The 26,127-nt window shown below is 41.7% G+C and overlaps 1 protein-coding gene across 7 annotated transcripts in view; it reads right to left on the bottom strand.

Moving 5' to 3' along the window:
* Positions 1-26,127, bottom strand: part of CHCHD3 (coiled-coil-helix-coiled-coil-helix domain containing 3) — a 222,905-nt gene that overhangs the window by 56,217 nt on the left and 140,561 nt on the right. For 3 of the 7 annotated variants that reach the window (XM_019543767.1, XM_019543766.1, XM_019543768.1), the window contains exons 5-6: positions 23,038-23,052; positions 20,427-20,510 (exon numbers count right to left, since the gene is read on the bottom strand). The exons of 1 other annotated variant lie outside the window; for it this stretch is intronic. In XM_019543767.1, the coding sequence (XP_019399312.1) occupies positions 20,427-20,510; positions 23,038-23,052 (99 nt within the window). The remainder of the gene's footprint in view (positions 1-20,426; positions 20,511-23,037; positions 23,053-26,127) is intronic. 3 more of the 7 variants (XM_019543770.1, XM_019543769.1, XM_019543772.1) reach the window with 1 other exon arrangement.

A 26,127-nucleotide genomic window follows, 5' to 3' on the forward strand; every position in this document is an offset into this window, starting at 1 on the left:
ATGCATTTTGTGGTTGTGCTTTCATTACCCGTCCCTAGGTGTAGCATCTCGCATTCATCTGCACTGAATTTCATTTTGTTTGTCTCTAGCCCAGCTTTCCAATTTATCAAGGTCCTTCTGAATTGTATTCCTGTTCTCCAGCATGTTTGCATTCCTTCCTGTTTCATGTCATCTGCAAATTTGCTCAGGAAGCTCTCTGTTGCAGCATCTCAATTATTACGCCACACTGAACACCAGACCCCTGGGGGACTCCACTTGAAACCTCCTACCTTTCCAACAAGGGTCCGTTCACAGTTACCCTTTGCCTATGGCTATTAAATTAGTTCTATATCCACATTACAGTAGTTTACAACTGGGTTACCATATTTCCATGTCCATGTGGGACTTCTATCAAAACCCTTACTGAAGCCCAAGTAGGCTAAACCCACCAAGCCAGCTACTCTGCTAAAGGAGATGAAGTTTGTGTGACATGTTTTATTCTTAGCAAATCCATGCTGGCTGCTCGTGACAGCCTTTCCTCCTCAAGATACTAAAAACTGGATCATTTTAATTCACTCTAGTAACTTCCCAGGTATTGAAGTCAGGCTAACCGATCTATACTACCCCAGGTCCTCCTTTTTTGCCTTTTTTTCAACAGGGCACTATGTTGGCTAGTCTTCTTATACCAATCCTGTCTCCCACGGTTTAGCAAGTATAATTGCCAAGGATTTCAAGATCTCTTCTGCCAAGTCCTTCGGTACCCGCGGATAAAGTTCAACAGGCCCTGATGAGGCACGAATTTACTCAAAACCATCAAAAGCTCTCTGACAGTCTCTTTTGTTATTGTGACCCCTGGCCTATCCCCTTCCTTGTCTACATGATTCCTATTACCTGTCTGCTTGCAGCTTATTTTTTCATGAAGACCAAGGAAAAGTAGCTGTTGAGCAGGTCTGCCTCCTTTGCATCTTCTTAAGAGCTCATACACAGCAGTGGACTCGCAGCTTCCTTAGCCTTTCTTTTACAGAACCTCTTCTTGTTATCCTTAACTTCCCTCACTGGGTGTAGTTTACAATCCTTTGCCTCCCTGACATTTTCCCTACAAGATCTTGTTATTTCCCAGTATGCTTCCTGGGTGGCCTGCCCATCTTTCCATCGCTTGTATGTTTGTCTTTTGATTTTGAGAGTCCTAGGAGCTCCTTATGCAGCTACATCAGTCTCTTGCCGTTCTTCTTGCGCTTCCATTATGTCACAACAGATTCTTATTGAGCTTTCAGTATCGTACAGTGTTAAATTAAGGAAGGATTCTCCCTGGTCCCAGTCGCATCACAGCAGTGGAGCCGCTCCATGGCTGCTAATGCAGGCTTCATATTGCCTGTGTATAGAACTACGATTGCTGGTGCCTGCCTCCATCCCAAAACTCAGTGCATAGTGTAACACATGTGAAACTAGGCTCCTTAGTTCCCTGGAAGGGCTTCCTATATCTGGTAATCTCTCCTATGGCACCTAATTCTGATGCAAGACAGCCCTTGTGAGCCACAGCAAAGCAGCTACAATAAACAGATAAGAAAAGTATTAATTGCATCCATTTGTCTCAGTGGATGTTAAAAATCACAGTTACAGACATAGCTCTGCAGAGCTGGGAGAGAACATAGGGTAAACTGGTAAACTAGAACCAAGGAAGATGCAACAAGTGGACATAATACACAGAGGAATGGAGGAAGACCGATGGAGGTAAGAGGATAATATAATATGGTCTAACAGTGTAGACTTCATGTTGTAAACCATACTAAATTGTTACTTCTTAAAGTTATGCCTGTTTAAATTGGATTTAAAACCTCTCAACTGATTTGAACAAAGCCATGACAAAATATACACATATTAGACGTTACAAAGCTGCTCAGAATTTCTTTTTATTCTATCTTAAAAAACTACTAGAAAGATGCAACAAAGGAAGCTCTCTTTTAGAGAGGGGATAGGTCAGTGCTCTTACCAAAATTCCTTATGCAACTGTCTGGTCTGACGGGCTCAGTGCAGACCGCTGAAAAGCCCAAGGCTGAATCGATTCAATCTTCGCAGGTTAGTCTAAACTGTGCAGACTGAACTGAAGAGCCAGTGAACAGATCACACCTTCCTGCTCAGCGGGAGCAGATAGTTTGGCGAAAACTAGCCAGGCCACCCTGAGGAAGGTTGTGGGGGGGGGTCGCAGGGGAGGTGCAAAGCATCCTGGGATGCTGAGGGACTGTGCGTTACCTTGAATCTGGAGGGGATCTGGGACAGAAGTTGAATAAACCATTTTCACCTAAATCAGCTTAGTCTGATTCAACATCCATCCAAGTTTACCTTAAACTGGTTTCAGTCATTTTGGAAGTGGTCTATGTGCACTGAACTTCTGTTGCATTACAGATCTGAACCAGTTTCCAATCACTTATACCAGTTTATATGTAACTTCTGTCCCTAGTTTTATAGCCTCTTGCACTAGGTCTGTGGTGCTATTTACAGGAGATTTCGACAAAATCAGCTAGAGAGTGGATATATTAACTATGTTAATTCGCAGGGTCGAAGCACAGTTTACAAATCTGGTTTAGAACTGGGGCCTTCCAGTCTATATGTATTTGCATCTGACTGAATGTGGGAACTGGCTGCTTTCTCTGACATCTTTTACTTCCATCCTGAAATAAAACTGACAGGATGTGTCAGGAGAAACAGTTGCACCTTGGACCAGATTAACAATAGTGGGTCATTAAACTTTGATGATCACCTATTCAAATGGAGCACCCTTGGACAAAGAGAGGGCTACCACCCAAGGCAAAGCCATTTTTCAAGTCTGAATTCTGGAGGGGAAGTAACTAAGCAACAGATCACCTGGTGGGAGACTTTGATCACCTGATGAGGACGATCAGGGAGTTTCCCGACAAAGAAAGTCAGAGGGACCTGCAGAGAGACAAAAGAAGTGTAGGCAGAATGGAAGAGAGGGGCATTCTTTCATAGCGGAGGAGTCCTTTTAACAACAGGACCAGCTCAGGAGAAGGAAAACCAGCTGCAGGGGAGAGAGAAAGGAACTGCATGATTCAGAGAAAAATGAGAATGAGAGATCCTGGACCCTGAGAAAACTCCAGATTAAATCTGAAGAACTCAAGAGTGATAAGGAAACTGAGTCCAGGAAATACATATTGTGGCCTTTATCTCTACAATATATTCCTTGCACTAGCAAAAAAAGAGGACTGGGCTTTGGGAAGGTTTTGTATATGCCTACTTCCACTATTGCATGGTTTGGTGGAGGTGAACTGTAGACCACGCAGAAATCTGGAAACAGTATGGTTAAACTAATGGAGTTTGTGGAGAGTCAGCCCAAGGAACGGCAATGATAGCTGCACCACAACATCCCGTTTCCGTTACGGAATAACAGACGGTACATGCCCAAAAAGTGTGCCAGGACTGCTAAGGAAAGACAGAAACAGTACTACAGTTTAAACAAGGAAACACATGGGTCCAAGGGGTTGTATTAACATATCGCAGTAATGCCAACTTTTATAAAGCAGTTGTGGGACTCCTGATTTCCAAATCAAATTAACCCTAACTCACAATCTCAGGATACAACCCTCAAATCTCGGGATTTTTCTTCCAGCGCATGTAGAGTGCCCAGCTAGTAAGTCTGTGGACAGAAAGGGGCTGGGGGAGGACAGACTGAGCTGTCGGGCAGGCAGGGGATGTGCCACACAGCCAGCGTGTGGCTCTCAGGGGAAGGGGTTGTGGTGAACGGGGCCCCGGGACCCTGTGCCCTGTAGGCGGGTTGTCCAGAGGTACAGGGGAGGTGGGGGAAACGGGGGCATAGCTCCTTCCCACAGTGTGCATCCCGGGGGCAGGCATGGAGGACATATGCCCCCTGCAGGGCTGCCCACTGCGGGCTGGGGCTCTGAGCCCTGCTGCCTTTGCCCCAGGAGCTCAGCTACTCGCCATCACTGCTGCCTGCTGGGCCGGAAGGGGATGCGGGCCCGCGGGCCATGCAATGCATCCCGTCCATCCAGCAGCAGGAAGCACACTGGCATTGCATGTCTAGTCTCCCGGGGCAAAGGCAGCACAGCACAGAGCCCCAGCCTACAGTGGGCAGCCCGCCTCTGTCCTGCGGGGGGCACATGCTCCCCATGCCTCCCCCAGGGGTGTGAACAGCTGCTGGGAGCCATGCTGCCCCCACCCCTCAGCCCCCAGGTCCCATTCACCCCAGGGTCTGCTCCTGTCCCACTCCCTCCCTCACCGTGGGGGCCTCGATCTCCCCGCCACTTACCAGCTGGGTGCGGTCTGTGTGTCTGCACCTCACTGCCAAGCCACAGCCCCCACCCCCCAAGCACTGCTGCCGCCTCTCACTCCTGACCCACAGTACCCCACATTCTGCCAGGGTATGCGAGCACCCTCCCTCCCTGTGCTCCAAAACACATACACACAGCGCCCCCCCGCCCCCGCACACTCACACTCCAACCAGCAAGAGAGAGAATAGGATGGGTTTCAATACTGACAAGTGCAAGGTGCTGCACCTGGGGAGGAAGAACCAGCACCATACCTACAGGCTGGGGATCTCCCTTCTCCTCAGTGCAGAGGCAGAAAAGGATCTGGGAGTCATCACTGATGCCAAGATGAGCATGGGCCGGCAGTGTGGGGACGCGGTCAGGAAGGCCAACCGCACCTTGTCCTGCACCCACAGATGCATCTCGAGCAGGTCCAGGGAGGTAATCCTACCCCTCTATGCGGCACTGGTCAGGCCGCAGCTGGAGTACCGCATCCAGCTCTGGGCACCACACTTCAGGAGGGATGTGGACAACATGGAGAGGGTCCAGAGGATGCCACTCACATGATCCGAGGACAGTAGGGCAGAGCCTACGCACGGAAGCTACAGGACCTGAACCTGTTCAGCCTTCACAAGAGAAGGCTGAGAGGGGACCTAGTGGCCATCTATAAACTTACCAGGGGGGACCAGTGGGGAATGGGAGAGTCCCTGTTCCCTTGGGCACTACTAGGAGTAACTAGGAATAACAGCCACGAGTTGATTGAGAGTAGGTTAAGGCTAGACATCAGGAAGCGCTACTTCATAGTCAGGGCAGCTAGGATCTGGAACCAGCTGCCAAGGAAAGTAGTGCTCACTCCTACCCTGGGGGTCTTCAAAAGGAGGCTAGATAATCACCTAGCCAGGGTCATTTGACCCCAGTACTCTTTCCTGTCCAGTGCAGGGAGTTGGACTTGATGATCTGCTCAGGTCCCTCCTGACCCAACCAACTATGAAACTCTCTCATGATTTATGTGCCAATCTCTTGATTTTTTAAGAGGTCATCTCATGGTTTTTGGCACAGTGGGGATGACAATACTGAACCCAGTAAGGGCCCAGCTAATGGAGCTAGAACCAGGGCTTCAACACTCCCCAAACACCAACCGTCTAGTTTTGTGATGCATCTGAGTTTGTCAGACGAGAGCACATCAGATTGACAGTAAGTGGGGTAAAATTCAGCCATCAGCAAAAGATGGGGGAAACGGCTTACGCTCTGACCTTTTCATCTCAGTTTCCAAGCCCAATTTTCATGCACAGCTAACTAATACCTTTAACTACATTTATTAAATATCTCTAAAGTCTCTCCCAAGATATGCTTCACTTCACTTTTCTGCCCTACTAGAACATTGATCTCTAATTTGTTAACACTCAGAGCTGCCAAGGAAAATGAAAACCCTTATGAAAAGGACAAATCTATTCAAAATTCTTATAGCTATTCACCCTAGCATCTAATCTGCATGTAATTGTGGCATATTCTTTAATACAAATGTTTTCAATCTTACAGACATACGCTTAGATGCACAACTATATTTAAACACCTTATTGATGACAGGATGCTTAATCAAAACCAGTCTTGTTTACAACTTTTCTTCCAAATCTCACTATATTTACACTATTATACATTGCAAATTACATTCTCACTAAGCAACCAGTATTTAGCATTTCTCAATGCTCCAAAGGGCTCTATCATTGCATAATACTTTCAGAGTATGGAGAAACCTTAACTAGCAAGTGAGATGCTGATGTCCATGTCACACATGCTGCTCACATCTCATCCACCCCAAACTGTGTCTGTATTTATAGCAATGGCATTTATAAATATCAATGTATGATGGGCAACTGAGATTTACATAATATACCAACTTTCATTTTAGTGGATCCCAAAGCATTTGAAAAATAAAAATCAAACTGGATAGAAATGATTATTTTGTGACTGAAAAGTGAGGTGTGGGGTGAAATGTGCCTTTTGATTGGCATCAGTCACCCACCATCACACAGTTTAGGTTGGGAAGCAATGTATGCAGTAGGCTCATATACCAACTCTTGCTAACAGCGCTTTTAAATTGAGCATTTAACTCTAACCTCTCTCTTTAATATAAAGAATTCTAGGTCTGAGTATGTCATGTGTTAATACAGTTCACTGAAACCCTAGAGACAGAATTACTGTTCTCAAGAGGCATATTTTCTATACCTACTCATGCCCACATGTATTATTCTGTATAACACGGTGACATTGCACGAGCAATGTGTGGAATCAGATGATGGCCTGTGTTACAAAAACCTCAAGTTTATAGTCTTCAAGATGAAGCTGGGCAAAACTTCAACTCGGTACTTCTATCCAACTTGTCACATAGACATATCTAAGAACAGATCAACAGTAAAAGGAAATAATGGAAGAGCAAATTTAACGTTGCGCCTGCTGCTAACATCCAACAATTTTGGAGAGCTACTGATTTGGCTGAAGCACTGATTCATAATGAGAATTTAGTGAACACTTTCTGGTGGTCCAGCAGGATGGAGAATGCCATACTGAAGTGAGGAGGATTGAAAAGTAAGACGACTCATTAAAGGAACTCTCTTACCAAATGGTCTACAGAATATAAATGTGATATAACCATCAGGTTAGAAGACCTCGTTTTTAAATTCATACTTGCCTCCCATCGTTTCAGTATATACTACAATATTTTAACTCATTTCCATTTCTAAGAAACATACATCATTTAACTTTTGTATGCCCTGCTGAAATATCCCAAAGTTGTTTTCATATATTAATAGCGACCCACTTGTACCTTTGTGAGATTTATTTTTGCTCCCAACATACTGATTAGGAAGACTGCGGCAAAGACAGAAGAAGGGATTTTCTAAGGTCACACAAGTCAGTCGGAGACAGAGACAGAAGTAAAAATCTGTATTTCCCCATGTGCCCCCTTCTTATGTGTTAATGCAAAGCAACATTTTCATTATTTAAAGTTGACCCATCTAGTAGGTCAATATGAAATTAAACATCTATAATTATAAATATGAGCCTATACACAGTTTAAAGCATTACAATTATCACCAACTGCCAGTACGCTGGACTGTTTAGACGGTCAGCTACTTGGAGCAAGAAGTATCCTGTTTTGAGCTGGTACGAAACAAAAAATAAATCAACAACATATTTCTTATAAGAAAAATGTCTAATTTAGTAGGTAATGTTAGGCACTGAATATGCTCCAATATAAAGAAAAACAAAATGGATCATGGAAAGGTTATTAGCCTCATGTCTGAATTACCCTGGCTTGATTGATATGTCTTGATTTCACAGTTACTTTGGGGGTGGAGGTGTACATGTAAATAAATGATCCTGATTGAATATGGCCCACAGTAATGTAAGGGGTTAAACTCTTTGATATAAGAGGAGAAATAAAGATTCGAAAAGTGGCAGGAGAATATCTACTCATTTCAAAGACATGATTATCTTCCCATATTTCAAAGGCAAGGCCTTTTGAAAGATCTGGCGTAGAAATATGCATGTGAATAGCAGCATATTGAAAGTCTAAGCTTTCAGGTATAATGGTTCTCAGTTAGAAGGCACAAGATGCTAGAATATCTGATTCTCTGTGGCATATTTTTACATAACAGGGAACACCACCGACCCTGCATTATCACCTTTGTCCAGCCTCCAGTCTGATGGTTCGTTAAAATTTTTGCTCGATTATGGTATAAGTTCCTATAACTGCACCAATTTTCCCTCAATTGCTGAGTTGGACCTTATTCATACGGCACAGATAATCAGTTTGAGAAACTCAAAGAGATCTGAAATATTGAGCCCTGTAAAACAGAACGAAGCAAGATAAGCTGCCTTCGACTGAGATACGAGTGTAGGGATCTCTCTTGAAACAGGTACATACACAAGTTTTTCCAATGTAGTTCTTACAAATATTGGAGGACTTTGATACAAGAATTCAACACATACCTTTTTTTGGCATGAAGGAAGGATCTGGGAAATCAAAGGAGCTCACACTTGGTATATATTAAAGAGGCTCTAATGTTATCAAGGCAGGAACTTCAGGAGCCAAACAGTACTTACCAGGCTTTATGTCCAGCCCTTGATACCCCCTAACTGCTTTCCCCCTTTTTTCCTGTTATCTCATCCACAGCTATAACTCTCTTGTAACACCTAAAACCAGTTAGCATCCATACACTGGTTTGCAGGAGTGTTGGTAGGTAATGTACAGTCAACTTTTACACCGGGGTGGCGAGGACAGCGCTTTAATTCGAGTGACTCCGAGAGCCGCTCTAATTAAAGTGCTGCAATGTCTCTCGTATCAGCGTCTCCACACTTAAAAAGGGTGGCAGGGATGCTTGAACTAAAGCTCAGTTGATGAGCTTTTGTAACAAGTGTCCCTATCGTCATTTTTAAGCATGGGGATGCTGATCCACGAGACGCGGGAGGTTGCTGGAGCATGGTAATTACCACGCTCCAACAGACTCGATTAATCAAGTCCACTCCGACGCACTGTAATTACAGCGTGTCAGAGCAGCTCTGCGCCCATGTACAGGCACCCATCATCCTTGCCCAACCCTCTTCCGAAACACCCTCATCAGAGACGGAGTTTGGCCTCAGTCCAGAACACAGGGATGCAAGTCGCACATAACGTCAGATAGAAAACTTCTACCTCCCTTCCCTGTGCTTCCTTGGTTTCCTTTTAGTCCGTCCGATGCATAACCAAATCCCGAGGTCTTTATTCAGTGCCTATTCTGGCATACCCTCCACTAAGCGACAGCATGGCTGTCAGAGCTGTGCACTTCTCTGGGCCGGGACTTCCACTCTTACACGCTGCAAAGAGCATGCCAAATCAGACAAGGAAGCCCGGTGCGCTCAGAATGCAAACACAAAACTGGCCATCCACATTGTATTATCACTGCCCAGAACTGCATCCTTCATGTGAAAAATTATTTTCATGAATAGCTCCTCCCCCATCCCCCCCACAAGTGCATGGTATATAATCTGGAATTAAAAACGAAAAATTAATCCCCAAAGCTGTTCCGCTGCCCTATGCGCACATCCACACAAATGGTGAACCATCAAAACCTTATGAGAGACAGACTGTGCCTGAATCACAGCTTATTGCTCAGCGAACCTCGAATACAGCCCTACAAAATCTATCGGCTACCAGATGTAAATAGCCATCTTCTGGTACTCCGTTTCAGCAGTCCTCCCTTTTGCTGGAGAGCCCTCTATTCAATTGAAGGCCAAGTTATTAAGAAATTGTTTGTCGACTTAGATTGGATTGATCATTTGTGTCCTGAATTCCTTTTCCCATCATTTACTCATTATACGCCTCCTCCTGATGGGAGAGGACATTTATTAGCTCCTGCGTTTATTGCACTGGCAAACAGAAACATTCGGCAGCATTTCCTAGGGATCCTCATTTATCTATTGTATACGAGACTGCAGTTTTTTTAAGGTTCAGAAAAAGCAAAATATCACTCAGGCTAACAGTAGTAAAATTGAGGGGTTTTATGTGCTTCAGAAGGGTGCTTGAGTGTTAGGTTTACAAGCTGTTTACTAAAGAGGGACAAAAGTAGTCTATAGTTACCACTCATAGACAATGAGTGTTGAAGGGACTTCAGGAGGTCATCCCCTGCTCAACACAGAACCAGCCCCAACTATATCATCTCAGCTCCCTGTGGGGAGCCAGCATTTTATTTCCAGTATGGTTTTTTTGGTTGGTTGGTTGGGTTTTTTGTCTATTTCAGACAATGCTTGCTTTTGCGAGCAATGCCACATTTCGCGATTTCTGCAAAACCTGCAAAATCACAATTTCGGTAGAGCCCTACAGATAAGCCACTTTGAGACCTTCAATTGAAACATTCCTACAATACGTATAACCAGACTTTCTAATAAATCCCTCCCAAATTACTGTGCATTACCTACAGCATATATTCTCGATTGTTTTCTTTCAAAAAAGTCAATTCAAACAAGCCACCTCACACACTCATGATTTCAAGCAAAGCATAAAATGGCACAGATACTCTCTCACCAGATTTAATTCCTGCGGTTACACTACACACAGTACATGTAAAAAGGACAATCTCTAAAAGTGTTTCCAATCTAATGCAAGACTAAATTAAACAAATAGGAGAAACTAGTAAACAAAGGGATTGGGAAGAGACAAGAATGGCAATGAAAGGAACCCAACATTATAAACCACCTATTTACATATTTAATGTGTCCTATAAACTACGGGACCTTGTCCTTTAACCTTCTAATTGAAAGTTCACTTGACTTGATCAGGACAGTTTTATAAGGACTGCCTAATTATGTGTTTTATTCTGCTTTTAGAAAAAGGAAGGGGGAAAAAAGTGCAATTATAATTATAAATGGGAACAGACTGGGTGCGTCTACATGAGACCCTATGTCGCTGTAACTTATTGCTACAGCAACAGAGCATCAGAGGGCTCGAACCGTGACACTGGCACGCTACCACACAGTAGCGTGGGAAAAACCCCGAGCAGTGTCGGGACTGGGCAGTAATACCAGTTACTGCACAGTCATTTAGTACTTGCTTAAGCAGGTACTAAATGACTGCGCAAAAACAACTGCGCAGTCCGGTGCCTGTGCAGACGTGGCCCATGAGACAGCCGCAGAGAGCAACTCTGGTGCTGCTGACTCGCTTGCATTTAACCGCGTGTATCTGCTTCTAAATATTTCTCAAGATGAGCAGCACTGACAGTACCAAACTGGTGGGACTAACTGGAATGCAATGTGTGCTTTTACGGGTCCCACAGGATGGAGCTGCTTACTCCTGCACACCTACCAGAGTCAGGCCACCTTGCCAGAAAGATCCAGGCAGCAAAACAAGGCCAACCAAAAGAACACTGTCCAGCTCTTCCTGGCAGGACAATTTTGCATGTGTTTCATAGGTCCTATGTGGGAATTGGAAGAAAAGTGAATAGACCTTAGAAGAGATCCAGGTTGTAGCCATACTGGTCTATAGGCAAAAGGAATCAGAACTCATGGCAGAGGTGATATCTTTTATTAGATCGACTAGATATATTAGACCAAAAGATATCTAGCGGATCTAATAAAATGTATCGCTTCTGCCACGAGTTCCGATTCCTAGAACTGAGAAGAACTCTCCACGACAAGTTGCTTTACAGTAGCCCACAAACATTTAACCTGAGACTTCAAGACAGTTAATTTGTTATTGCAAGTAACAGGGCCAAATGCATTAGATGCAATTCCCCAGTTCACCGATCCGACCAATATACATTCCTTCCAATCTGTGATAGCAAATGAGTGCTCCAGTTTTCAGTCATTTTTCTGAATGCTGCAGCTACTGTAGTGCTGACAGACATCAGTGTAACAATAAGGGGAAACTTCCCAGCCTTTTTTTTTTTTTATACTAGGGGAAGAGGAAGAGGAGGGGGAGGAGGAACAGACCTTTAATAATGACAGCAAAATGACACAATGGACCAAATGAGACTAGAAGTTAAAATAAACAAACAATGAAATGAGATTCTACCAGGAAAAATGCAAGCCAATACACCTGGGAAAAAACCTATCTACAATAGCACACAGAAATCCTAGGGGACGATGACAATCTGGAAGAACAAGGTTCTTTCTGTAGCCTCAGAGATTAGGGATTTCTGGACAGCAAGTCAGGTATGGACTTGCAATACGATATTGCAGAAATAGAGTGAAAGCTTTGGGATGCATGGGAGGAAGAATCACGTCACAGAATTCAGGAGGGTGACGGTCCTCTCCACAGCTCTAGGGATGTTAGAGGTAAAATACTGCATTCAACTCTGGGCACCAACATAAGACAAATGCATAAAACTGGAGGCTATTCAAAAATACAACTACAGAAAGAACAGAGAGTTGAAGGAGCAGATTTATGGAGCTAGTGGAGAAGAACAATAATCTCTACAAACACCCAATATTTTTTCTTATAAATTTCTTCATGGTTTACATAGTATCCCAGTGGCAGGGATAAATTTAAGACACCTGAAGAACTGAAATCCATTCATAGCTATTGAGATTTAATGTACAGTGATTTTTATTCAAAGTGTACACACACACACAAGCATGAAAGAGGTAGTTCTGTATTTTGCCCCAAATTTGATGTGTACATATAGTAATTTCCCCAGGAAAAAAAAAATCATTCTTCTTTTACTTGTACTGAAGACCTGGAAAATGGATCACAAACAGTATAAAGCCTAAGTATTCACAAGGCTACTATATCTTTTAAGGCAAACGATGCAACTGTGAAAGTAAAACAACCTGAAATATTAAGCATTACATTTTTTTTGGTCTCAGGCTGTCTATACCTAGAGAAGAAAAATAATCCCCTATAGAAGGAAACGTTTCTCTAAATACTAATGCCTATTATTCAGCACGGCATAGCTGCTTATTTTTCTTATTAAGTGGCATTTCAGCACCGCTATTGATTGTATACATGATAATGAAAGATGTCAACAAAAGGTGCTTTTCTTTAAACCTGGAAAAATGCCAGACTATAAAAGATATTGCTGACTTGTGGTGGATATTGGGAAAAAAGATCCACCCCCCCCCCCCAAGTTACTTAAGTAAATGGTAGCAAATGGAAAGTGGTGAGTGATAAAAAAAAAAATTCAAGGTTTAAAAACAATTACTTAGAGCTATGACTATGGCTCAGCAAGATATGGAACTGGTGCATTAATGCAATACCCTCGTCACAAGGCTCCAAGTTCAGCTGAGAGAAGTCCCTGCCTGGCATGTTAAGATTAGGCAACTTGCTACTAATTACAGTATCTCAAGCTTCAACCTGATTGACAAAGGGGCAACCCCCAAAATATAATGTAATCTGAAGAGAGGAATTTTCAAGCATTGGCAACATGAAGCTAGATCACAGGTTGAGCTGACAGCTTTATTACGTTAATCTGCAACAACATTACACTCTGGTCCATACTAAATAGGGTACTGCAATGAGCTGTATTGAAACACAAAGCGCTGGAACCATGTCGAACACTTTAGTTTTATCTTTCTGGTGCAGAATCCGAATTCAGGCACAAGACAGAAGAGTCCTTCCTAATGCCCAAGCACAAAAGGTAGGGGTTAGTGGATCTGGTTTCTATTTTCAGTTGTGCTTCCAGTCTCAGCTCTGCTTCAGACTCGCTCAGGGGGCATGCCATATTACATCTCTGACTCAGTGGTGCCATCTGGAAAATGAGGGCCAGTCCAACTTGCAAGAAGCAGCGTGAGTTTTAAATAACTTGCATCTCCACAGTAAGTTGTTGAGATGGTAATTGAGTTATGCAATTAGGATCTGACAGATTTTATCCCACAAACCAGAAGTCAGTCATCCTGCCATACCAGCTGTGTGAATGCATGTGCTGTGAGCTGGGCTTGAGGACTGGTCCCTGATGCTGTGCTTCCTGTGATGCCCTTTCAACTTGCCAGCCCACAGACGGCCCATGGGCTCCCTGCACACTGGCAAGATGAAAGCTGGGTGGTGCAGCCTGGCACTGGGCTGTACCATACAGCTTTAGGTGCAAGCACTCAGGGATGTCATCAGTTGATGCGACTACAAGCTGAAAGCTGCACAGTGTAGCCCTGCCCTGGGTTGCACTGCACAGCTTTGAGCTTGCTGGAGTGTGGGGAACCCATCCGTTGATAGGCTCTCTGGGTTCTGGCACCTAAAACAGCTGTGCAGCCTGATGCCAAGAATGTCCCACATGCATATTAAAGTGTGAAGCAAACCAGCCAGAAAGATGCTCCACATAAAAAGTGCAGCACCTTTGTGACTGCTTTGCCATTTTATCGTAACAGAAATTGGCTGAATGTGTGGCATACTACAATTTAGCAAATGATTAACAGGTTAATCATGCAAGAATTGTAACCTCTACCCGGGTCCTGGGTTACACCTCTAGAAGGATCAGGTTACAAATGCAGTTTTGCTTTTTTTGACTCCAGTAGCTGTCTGCAGGTGAGAGGATGTCTGGGCTGGTAAGTTGACGGTAAGTGCATATATGTTGGACAAATATAAGCTGCATTCTTGATCAATGCATGGGTATTACTAATATATTTTATTTCTCCCACCCTTATTCCACTAGCCACAATTGTGTGTGCACATGTGCAGGTTTGTTTGTTTTTAAATATAACTGCAAGTACTTTATTTGGACATATTGGAAATGAACTGTGAAACACCAGGAAAGTTTTGTTCCAGTTTTCAGTTCCAGACTCCCCTCACCCTTACTATTGAATTACATGTTGCCCATACTATTCCACCGAAGCTTCTTCAACTATAAAGGTCTTTACAATTTTACATTATTTGCAAACTCATTTCTAAAATGTTGTGGCATTACCATAATAATATTCTGGTGCGATTGAGCAATGATGATGTATTCCTTTTGGAGGAAATTGTTAAACCATTAGGCTCAGGATTTCACTCATTTGAAACAGGAATATAAAAAAGTCCAACAATTAAAACTTGAAAAAGCATTTCGCAAGTGACTGACATTTCCAATCTTTTTAACTAGAAATTCTGAAATGCAATGCTGTGCAGAGACGCTCAACAGCTTGCTCCAAGCTAGCTAGCTCAGGTACTAGAAAGTAAGATAAATTAGCAGTAGTCATCTCATGTATCCAGCTCTATGTATCACTGCATTTTGCAGTGCAGACATTCCTTCAGGTGAGAGACAGACGCTGGAAGCATGACAACTTGTGATCAATTACAGATCTCAACTTCCGCTATTACATAAGGCTCAATGAACAGAATACGGATTATTAATGAAAGTTGTGAAAGACGCTAAATTGTATAATGAACATTGCTGAGCAATATGCTAAGATCTTAAAAACAATCCAGGATTTTGTATTTTAAGTAGCAATATCAGACAACTGAGGGATATTTTACTGGTCCAACAAAACTATTACTCAGCCTGACTGCTCAAACGAGTGGAACTCAGCATGGCTGCCAAGTTCCATGCTTGAGCTGGCTACCAAACTTCGCAAGACTACTGAGAGACAGTATTTGCAAGGCTCTTCCATTCGTACAGACACACACATTAATGTTATCATCCTCTAAACCCATTTTCCACCTAGCCGGATCCAGGCCAGACACTTAAGCCATTGCATCAATATCAGCGTCATTTGATTTTGAAGGAGACAAATGAATGCAATGGAAACAAGCACAAAGAAAATGTATTTGCTATAGTAACTGCAGCTTCCTTAAACCCAGTGTAAGGAGTTGAATGATTTTCTGGTTCTAAAAAAACCTTACTGATACAATAATACAATCTCAGAAAAGGTACAAGGTTATAGCTGCCTTTCCCCCCTTTCTTAATTGAAAGGATGCTTCGAGTACCAAGATATACTGTAGGGAATAAAAAGGTTTGAACTGATCTACATTGCTTTATAAGTTTTGGATTCTCTTGTCTGTGTCTTGCTAACTACAGCTTAGATGAAAGTATGGTAAACAGATTTTAATTATTTAGCTGTGGGGTCTCTGACAAGGTAAACAAAATACTGGAGAATATGAACAAATGTGAAACCCGTACTGTTTGCGTCTGAGAACTTATGTTCATACAAACACGCACAAAAGGCAATACTGGGCCGTGAAGCTGAACTGTATATTATCTCCTCTCCAGAACCCTGGGGCTATCATTGCGAAGCACAGTGGTCCCTTCTAAGCCCTGAACAGAGAAAAGGAAGAGATCATTAAATTATAATTTCCCTGCACAATTGGTATGAGCATTTCCTACCAACAGGATTAATATGAACGCAAGATCCCAGAATAAAGCTGCTCAGCAGAGAGGATGGCAGTTTAGTGTCTAGTAAATTTGATTTCTCTGAAAATCCTGACACATCATAATAGTGAAATCCTATTTACTGTAGCAAGCAGGATGGATAATACTATTTAATACCTGGTATAGTGCATGCCATCAGCTCACAGCTTTGTGCTCTGTGTGCTCATCTTACCTTAAGGTTAATACTCCTTGACAGCCTACGTGGTAAGTAGAATCCCCAAATTAAGTGCCGAACCTGTGATTTGCAAAATTCTTCCTCAGAATTTAAGCCATGAAAAGAAATAAAATGGATTCAGATAAGAGGATCATTTTTCCAGAACTTATGTCTATATTCTCAGGCACTGATCTGGCAATAAGCTTTGTGGAGGAAGACTCCTATGCCCATATAAACTCCATTAAAGTCAGAGGGTCTGTGCAGAGACTGTGGCATGTTCAAGGCCCAAGCTGGAACTTTACCTACCTCTAAGTCTGCAGCAGTCTTTAAGCACAACATTGGGCTCTCTAGGTGCAACCGTAATACAAATACAAATTATAATTCGTATCCAGCTCTTTAAAAAATATATATGTACACATTATTCAGTGAAGACATTTCTAGGACACACAGAAACACAGGACACTCATTGCTTTTATTGAGAAATATCCTGACTAATGCTGCGATACATTTTGCACTCATTTACAAAGCACGATAGATTGTAGTTTTGTCATATGTTAGTCTATTAAAAATTAATTTCTTCCTACTCCCATGACTAGGGGCATGATTCTCACAATAAAAAATGCAAAGATGCTATGAAGGTAGCAAAGATCCACAAGAAAAATAGTTGGGACTTCTTAAACACAACATTAAAATTAAGACAAAGTTGTTTTACAATATATAGATTATACACAGTACTATATATATACATGTATATATATAGTGTAGTACAGACACGCTCTTCTCTCTCTCTCATATATATATATATATATAAAAAAAATTAAAAATAGTACATAGTATAGTCTATAATATTAAAAACATACCTATATATTTAATAAAACAGCATAGATCTGCAAGACAACAATGGTGAAAAGAGATAGCTGACAGCATTTCTCATGGATTTAAAAAATATTCTAAAATAACAGCAACTGGGTCAAGGAATGGTGGGAGTATAAGCTGCTGAAAAGACAAATGAATGCAATTATTAATGTTTATATAGCACCTACATAACATGGTGACAAGCCTATTGGAAATGCAAAGGCAGTTAGATGAGGCCCCTAGCCAGAGGGGTTTACAATCTAAAGTTAGACCAATGACAAAGTGACAGGATGACTGACATGAAGGGGCTGAACAGGACAATGACAAATACAAGAAGGGGACACAGTCGTCAGTGTGTGTTATAAATGGAGGCCGAGAGAATCTGACAGCTTCATGGATTGCAAGAAGTAAAACCCAACTGAAATTCTGTGCTCTCGTTACCTTTTGTCAATTCTTACTCTCTCCAATACTTCACCAGAGCGTTAAGCTTACCTGTAATGGCAGGATACTTTATGAAAATCCAGGCTACCCCTAGCTCTAGAATGCAGGATTGTTGTATCCTGTGATACTGTTCGATTGGACTTTATTTTGGCAATCTCATTTTCCATTCATATGCAGTTTCTCTCAAGTACCAGCAGCCCATAAGCAGACAATGAGAAACAACTGCATTATAGCTTCTGTTCCAGGTGTTATAGTTAAAAAAGTTATCACTGGATGCTCTTGCTATCGTCATTAAAAAAAAGAAAAGAAAAGAAAAAGCAAATGACCCCCAAAGCTGCCTCTCCATCCTGCAGCTACATATCTACTAAAACCTTTCAGGTCTGTTCTCATCATAATGCGCGTGAGAAATGTGCACTCGTATATCTCCTGAATACCAGGAGCAGAATGTGCCCTTTTAGCACTGATGAATGGATTTCTCTCGCAAAGTCTAATGTGGGAACTCTTAAACAACAAGTTTACAGCCTAACCAGAAATACTGTATGCAAAGGTTATTTTTTAACTCCTTTGTTAAACTATTCCATCCTGCTTAGCTGCAAGAGTATGCAGTAACTCACAGCTGATGTGCTATTTTTGACCTAGAAACACTAGCAGCTGTTAAGGGAATCACTGTTTTTTGGAAAGTATCAAAGGATTTTTAGCACATAAACCAAATTTATGAACAGCTATTGCCCCCGAGAATAGAATTGTTTATGTTTTAGTATCGCAGCTGTCACTGGTGCACAGTTACTTTGTCCTGTATTAATCCCCTGAAAAGGTTGACACATCTTTACTCCAGTCACTGAAATATTTTATAAGTGACAGACTTCATCTGGCAGTGAATATGTATAATAATTTCTCTCTGTAAGGAGCACGCTGTGCTGACACTAATCTGTTTCTGTTGTCGTCTCCCTTTATTATCAATGTCTGCATTGTTTTTTCAGCAGCACAAAGGAACACAAATATGAAGCTTCTAATTGAAAAAGCTAAGTAATCAAAAAGCCAATTAATCATACAGATGAGCTCTGACACTTAGTGATGCAACAGACAGATGCCGCTTACTAGTAAGTGAAGTATCTTTAAAACGTGCGTATTTGATGTAACAATGATCTTCGAATTTAATCAGCATTCTTCACCGCAGAGGATAATGACGGCACGTTCCTTCAGACTGGCATTATTTTGCCACCCTCCTCTTGCACACACTTCTGCTGAAGTCAACATGAGTTCAGAAACAATAAGCTACCTACTACAGTGCTCTGCTAGTATTATTCCTCCCGCCCCCATTAAGCCCTGCCTCCGTAAGTCCTCCACGCTTTAAGATGCTGAACCTTCATTACCAGCTCTGTTTCCTGTGGAAAAGGCCTCTTTCCATTTCCTGTTATTCCAAATTGCATTTCTACCACTGCGCTTAAAAAACACCACCAAAACAATATTGTTATTTATTATAAATGATCCAAGATGAAACTATTTTGGGAGTGTCATGGCACATAGTGCCATGATCAGTGATGAAATTTCAAGTGCAACTGCCCCGGCCAGCCCAGGGCATAGAAAGTGAGAGGACCAAAGAGATCTCACCCGGGGATAGTTTGCAAGGCATCTGTCCTGACTTCCCCACTTTATGCTGGAGTATAAACCGTAGGGAGTAGCCATATTCCAAACCTGTCTTCTTTGCACCAAGGCAGTCTCTGAAATATGAAACTGATACGGCAAAACTACATCCTGGGTACAGCTATTGGAAAACTTTGATGAAGTTCTGATTCCAGGACAAGTGACTCCTGCCCTCCTCTAACTATACCACAACCCTAGTACTACAAACCCCAGAACTCTGCAGAAATTCAGGACCAGATTTTGGAAACAAGACTCATCTCATTTTCAGGACTTACAGAACATCCACTTCATTGTAAACTACAGACCTCAGAGCAGTAAAACAGATGTGAACATCTTGTCAAAGCAGTCCTTAGTACATCCGGAATATAGAAACAAAAAAGTCAGACTGAAACCATGGCTGTCAACTGACCACGGTCCAACTACCACAGTCTGGAAGTCACAGCAGTTAAGACTACTACTGCTCTCCCACTACCAAATTTCCTGAACCCTGAGGCTCTGTATTTCCCACATATAATGTGCACCCAATTTTTCCCAACTAATTTAGGGGAGAGGAGGATGTGCACATTTATGTGAGAAAATATGATATCCATAAAATGTTTTATTGGTTACAAACAATGCATCTCTGACATTTCAAATTGGGCTCGAGTGATCTGAATCACTACCGTCCAATCTCAGTGTGGTCTAAAACTTAGTTAGAGCAAAAATTTACTAGTGCTTTCTAACTATGTGACAAATAACTCTGAAAGTAAAATTTATTCTTTCCCCGAGCATCTTGATGGTAGGTGTGTGAGAGTCGCAAACTCTGCCCCAAAAGTGTTTGACGCTGCAATGGAGACAGAAATTAAACATGGTAATTGTCCTTTTATTTGCTACCTAGATATTGTCAAGTAATGTCAAATTAAATAAAACGTGTTCGGTGCGGTTCGGTTGCAGTGGCTCGTACATGCCCTTCATTGCTGGAAAAGTAACCTTTTGTGAAGAGAAACAGCGTGTGCATAAATATTGCTAAACTGACATTTCATCAGTCACAACAATATTAGTCATTCAGGACTCAAAAAGTGATCCTCAAAGTCAAGTCCTATCTTTCCAGTCTCGGTCTTCACTTCCTCTTCCCAAACAGGAAGAGAAATAAAAACAAACTATTCTCAGGCTTTAACTTTATCAAGCTTATGAAAACCTCTTTTGATATTTAAGCTTACCCAAAAACCATGAAGTCAGTAGCAGAAATTAACAGCAAAACTCATTAAACAAGAAAAAGAGTCTCACCCTCTCTTCCAGTCGAGCCAGCTGCTCTTTGTAGTAGGCATCATGCTTCTTCAGTTCTCTGTCTTTCTCTTCCAGCTGCTTGGCCTAAAAAAAGAAATGTAAAGATAAAACTGGATCAAGAAATGCAGCACTTGCAAAGCAAAAAGTCTACTATAAATTGTACTAGTATAGTATACAGAGATTGAAGACTGCAGCCTATTAGTTTTTTGCCAAAACAGTACATTAATAAGATGATTGCTGCATTGAAAGCGTAAAAAGCTCATCTATTGTCCTTTTTTTTTTGCTCAACAGCTGTGCCATAGTCTGTCCAAATGTATCTGGAAATGTCACAAGCATCGAACCCAAGTATACCATGCTGAAATTAAGCCTTCATTGAAAGATTAACTTCAGGATCACTATTGCATTTAAGACAACTTCCTATTAATTCTGAATTAAAATGATGCTTAGCCCGAACTGTTGTTCACTAAAACCCCAGGAATAAAACAGTGGTGGACACACAAAGGCCAATACCTGTGTGTGATTCCAAAAATTTCTTTAAGTAAACTGTCCTTGGTGATTTCCATTTATGCTACATGCAATACTAAAAGCAAAGAGCACTAAAAGACCTCTTTACTTGCCCATGCTAAAAGTCCAATCACTTTGAAAAGCACTGACATCTGGTTGTAGAAGGGCAGAAGTCCAGTGGTGGGGGAAAAAAAGGAAACGGCTCACACAGCTAACAGTACCTACCACAGTGAAAACTTTCCAAATTAGTTGACTATCACTCTAGCAATGCTGGTAGTTTCCTGAGTTAACTAGTAGTTAAAAGGACAGTAGAAGAAGTAGTGTACTGTGCCTTAAGGTCCAATCCACCAAGACATCCACCCACCTTGGTGCTTTCATTAAAGTCAACATAATAATTCGGATGCTTAAAGTTAAGCATGTGTATACATGCTTTTTTAAATTGGACTTACGTGCACAACTGCTTGCTTAAAGAAACTACCAGCATTGCTAGAGTGATAATCAACTAATTTGGAAAGCTTTCACTGTGGTAGGTACTGTTAGCTGCGTGAGCCATTTCCCTTTTTTCCCCCACCACTGGACTTCTGCCCTTCTACAACCAGATGTCAGTGCTTTTCAAAGTGATTGGACTTTTAGCATGGGCAAGTAAAGAGGTCTTTTAGTGCTCTTGCTTTTAGTATTGCATGTAGCATTAATGGAAATCACCAAGGACAGCTGAAAATAAATTACACTTGTGGACTGCACATAAATATCATGTATGAGATATAAGAAGTCCTTCAGAGGGGAATGTTTGTCAAGGGATTGGTAATATGATGCAGAGCACTTCACCTCTAAGATACTCGTGCAAATTCATCTCAGGCTGATGATAATCAAAGAGCCATTACCCACTGATGGCTGCTCAGTGGCCTCCCTAAAATGAGTCGCTGATCTCTACCAAGTCTCTTTCAGCAAAGCCCTAGCATCCCAACACCCACCACAAAGAGCACCCTCGTTAGCAGTACCAGCTGGGAGGACAAAGAGATGTGAAAATCATCCCTAGAGGTATAGTGTCCAAGTCACATTGCTGGATCAGCCTGAGGGTACTAATTTTGTAGATCTAGATCTTAAATTCTCCTTGTCAAGACCTGGAAGCTTTTTGCGCGTTCAGCGGGTGTGTTCACATGAGACGCTACATCACCATCACAGTGAGTTACCGCACCGTAGCTCATTCCTACGTAGTGTCACTGGGCATGAACCACGATGCCGATGTTACTGTGTACTTGGAAGTACTAAATGACTGCGCAGCCCGCTGCATGTGTAGACGCACCCAGCACGTATGAGATTTTAACGCAAATCATCTTTCAACGCAAAATGTGCACATTGCTTCCCTTGTTTCGTAAAGACTGCCATTTACTGGGTCGGACCATAAGTCCGTCTTGCCCAGTATCCTACGTCACAGTGGCAGAATGTGGATGAAAGGGAGGGGGAACAGGATCTGAGCAGGGCTTTTCCCCCTGTTCCTCTCCCACGTGCCACCGCCAACATTTAATGTTCAGAAAGTTCTGATTCACAGGCCGTGCCCCTCACTCCTGTGCTCAAGAGTTACTGATGCCCCTTTCCTCCAAGAATGTGTCCAATCCCTTTTTGAATCTGGTTACACTGTCGGCTTCTACAACATCTTGTGGCAATGAGTTCCACACTTTAATTACACACTGTGTGAAAACGAGCTTCCTTTTGCCCGTTTTAAACTTACCAACTTCCTAGTTTCATTTTATAACCCTCATTTTGGTATTGTGACACACAACAAACAATAAATCCTTATTTACTTTCACTTCACCATTTAGTATTTGGGGACACTTCTGTCTCCCCTCTAGCATCCCTTTTCCAAACTGAATAAGCCTAGCTCTTTTAGTCTCTCCTCGTATAGAAGTCCCTCCATACCGCTAATCATCCTTGGTGCCCTTCTCTAGTTCTTTGCTACCTTTTTGAGGTGTAAGGACCAAAACTGGGCACAATATTCAAGATTCAATATTCAGCATGGATGTATAAAGGGACATAATGATATTTGTTGCTTTTACTATTTCATTCTTAATAATTATCAACTTTTTTTGCTCCTTACTTCAGTACATACCTTTTTTTCTACCTCCTGAAGCATGTAAAATTAAAAACAAGTCAATTAATAAATGTATTATTTGAAGGGAGGATATAAAGCATATTAAATAGTATTTGGGAACCTAGAACATATTGAAACAATGGAGAAATGTTTATGCAGCTTCACCAAAGTCTCCTCACACAGGCTGAGAAGATTTTCTCCCTCCTCTACTCTAACCACAACCATCCTAATAAAAAGTAAGTTATTCGATTTATAGCTGAACTGGTAAATTTTGAACAGCTGCTTGTGTAGTCTAAGAATCACTTCAACTGGAAATGCATGTTATTACACTTATGGTAAAAAGGAATCTGGCGTACCACAAAAAACTACTATGTTCACTTAATTTAAAATATACTTCCTACTCATAGATGTAAGAGAGTCCCAACATGCTCCAAGAATCATCCAAAATGAAATATTTGCCATTTTTTGTCAAATACCTATCAATAATCACCCATATACATTTACATTTCAATAATCTAATGTGTGGGAGGAACACTGAACAAGAACCTTTCAGTAAGGGAGCAATTAAGTAATTTTAGTATCAGCACAACAGACACTAAAACCTTTGAATTTTACCAGTTTAATACAAAAATCCTTTCACCTTTCAGATGCTTAATGCATCTTAGTTCCCCCTGTGCATCTTCATTCCATGTGTTAAAATACCCACAAAGATCCATGAAATACGTGCAAACTACTTTGTTCAAGTACAGTCAAAAAGCTGAGTAACAAAGAAAATGTAATAGATATTCCATTATGACAATTCCAAAGGCTCACAGTAATTTAATAAGTTTTAGTTGTCAGCAACCAATACTACATCACTTCTTCCTGCTGGTGACACAAAGCCGGGCAATGAAACTGACTTTGAAAAGTCAATAGAGTGTAAAAAATGTGCCAAAGTGTCATAATATAATTCACCTTCCACATTTCCAAAGATTCACAACTCAAGGAACTTTGAGACAGAGTAGGACACAAAAGGTCAACTTTGCATAAAAATGACTGGGGAGACTACCAGGTACCTAATTGCAAACTCATTCTCCTCTCCTAGCTCAACGAATCAATTAAAAATCAATTCCCTCTACCCCACTGAAAGAAAACAATAGTAGCACATTAACTAACAGGCTGCTTTAGAAAGGAAACACAACTGATAGAACAAAGGATGTTACCAACTTACACACCATGGATATTAACAGCTTATATACCAACATCCCACACCAGGACAGCATCCAAGCCTACCTTACGTATATCTACAAGGGTAAGATGACAACTCAGAGTACAGATCTCAAGACATTACTGAACTTATACACTTCATCCTCACACACAACTTCACCTTCAATAACCAGCACTTCCTCCAGACCATGGGCACAGCTCTGGGCACCAAAATGGCTCCCCAATACCCAATATGCCAACCTTTATATGGGCCACCTGGAAGAAGAATTCCTCAAGAACTGCACCATAAAACCCATGCTATTAATATATATAAATGACATCTTCATCATTTGGACTGAAAAACCTGCAATCTCTGATGGATTTCCATTACAAATTCAATAATCATCACCCCTCCACCAGACTCTCTCTTGAATACTCCAGCACCAACATTTCCTTTTTACACACGATGATCACGATCCAGAATGGTAAAATACAAACCACCACACACAAGAAACCAACGGACCAATGTACTTATCTGCACAGAACCAACAATCACCCTAAACACACCAAGAAAGCTGTAACATACAGCCAAGTGCTCTGATACCACCAACTTTGCACTGAGAACACCCGCAATTGTCACCTTGCAAATCTCAAAAAAGGCTTTCACCCAACAAGGACACTTCTCCAGAGACATAGAATGCACTTTTGAAAGAGCCACCCAGATACTACGTGAAGAACTGCTGCAGTACAAAAAGAAAATCCCCATGAATTGCACACCATTAATTATGACGTACCATCCTTCCCTGGAACCTATACAGAAAATCCTCTAACAATTGTAACCCATACTAGAAGAAGATGCAATTCTTGAAGAGATCTTCCTAGAACCACCCATCCTAGCCTTTAAACAAGTACCGAACCTTGCCAGTCTCATCACCAAAAGCAAACATCCTATGGTCCAAAGCACAGCGAATGGATCCAGACCATGCCAGGACAAGAAATGTAAAACCTGCCAATATATCTACACCACCTCCACAATTACTACACCCCACAACAGAACCATCACCATTCCTGGATCTTACAAATGCACCTCCATAAATGTAATATATCTCATCCAGTGCACCAAATGCTCTGATGAAAAATATGTAGGAGAAACAAAATGACTGCATACCAAAATGAACACACCAAAAATCTATCAAAAACAAGAATACCCAATTACCTACGGGTGCACACTTCTCACAAGACAACCATTCTCTCTCCAATCTTTCAGTTTTAATCCTCAAAGGGAATTTACAAAACACCTTTCACAGATGAGCCTATGAACTTCACTTCATAAATCTACTGGATACAAAAAATCATGGACTCAACATAGACACTGGATTTATGGCACATTATAAACTGCCTGCCATCAAATAACCACAGGTAACCTCTTAATGTTTTACCAGCTACATTCAATCAGCAGGTCTGCATTTCCACCTTTCCCTGCCCCAATCCACCTGTCTCACACTTATTGTCTCCGATGGCCTCCGATCCTCACTGCTATGCATTTGCATTTTCACAGACCTGCACAGAACACAAAACACCAGCAGACTCTCCCTGTGCCTGAAGAAGGGTGTTTGTGCCTGAAAGCTTGCAAAGAACAATTTTTCCAACTATTTAGTTGGTCTAATTAAAGGTAACACAATTACTCAAAGAACGCTGTCTGCCATTGACAGAACAAGAAATCTACAGAAGTCTTTCAAAACTTTAAGCAGCAGACTGAAACCCTACCTGTTTCACAAGAAAAGCGGGCCATGGTAAAAGGCAACATAAATTAAAACACAATAATATTTAACATGGTTCAGTCTTGTCCATAAAGCATGCTCAGATCAGGAACCATGTGTTCCTAACCTGTACAACAACCCTGCAATGATGTAACATGGTTAC

This window comes from Crocodylus porosus, unplaced genomic scaffold, assembly GCF_001723895.1.
Source record: "Crocodylus porosus isolate Cpor-Errol unplaced genomic scaffold, CroPor_comp1, whole genome shotgun sequence".
Taxonomy (NCBI): domain Eukaryota; kingdom Metazoa; phylum Chordata; order Crocodylia; family Crocodylidae; genus Crocodylus; species Crocodylus porosus.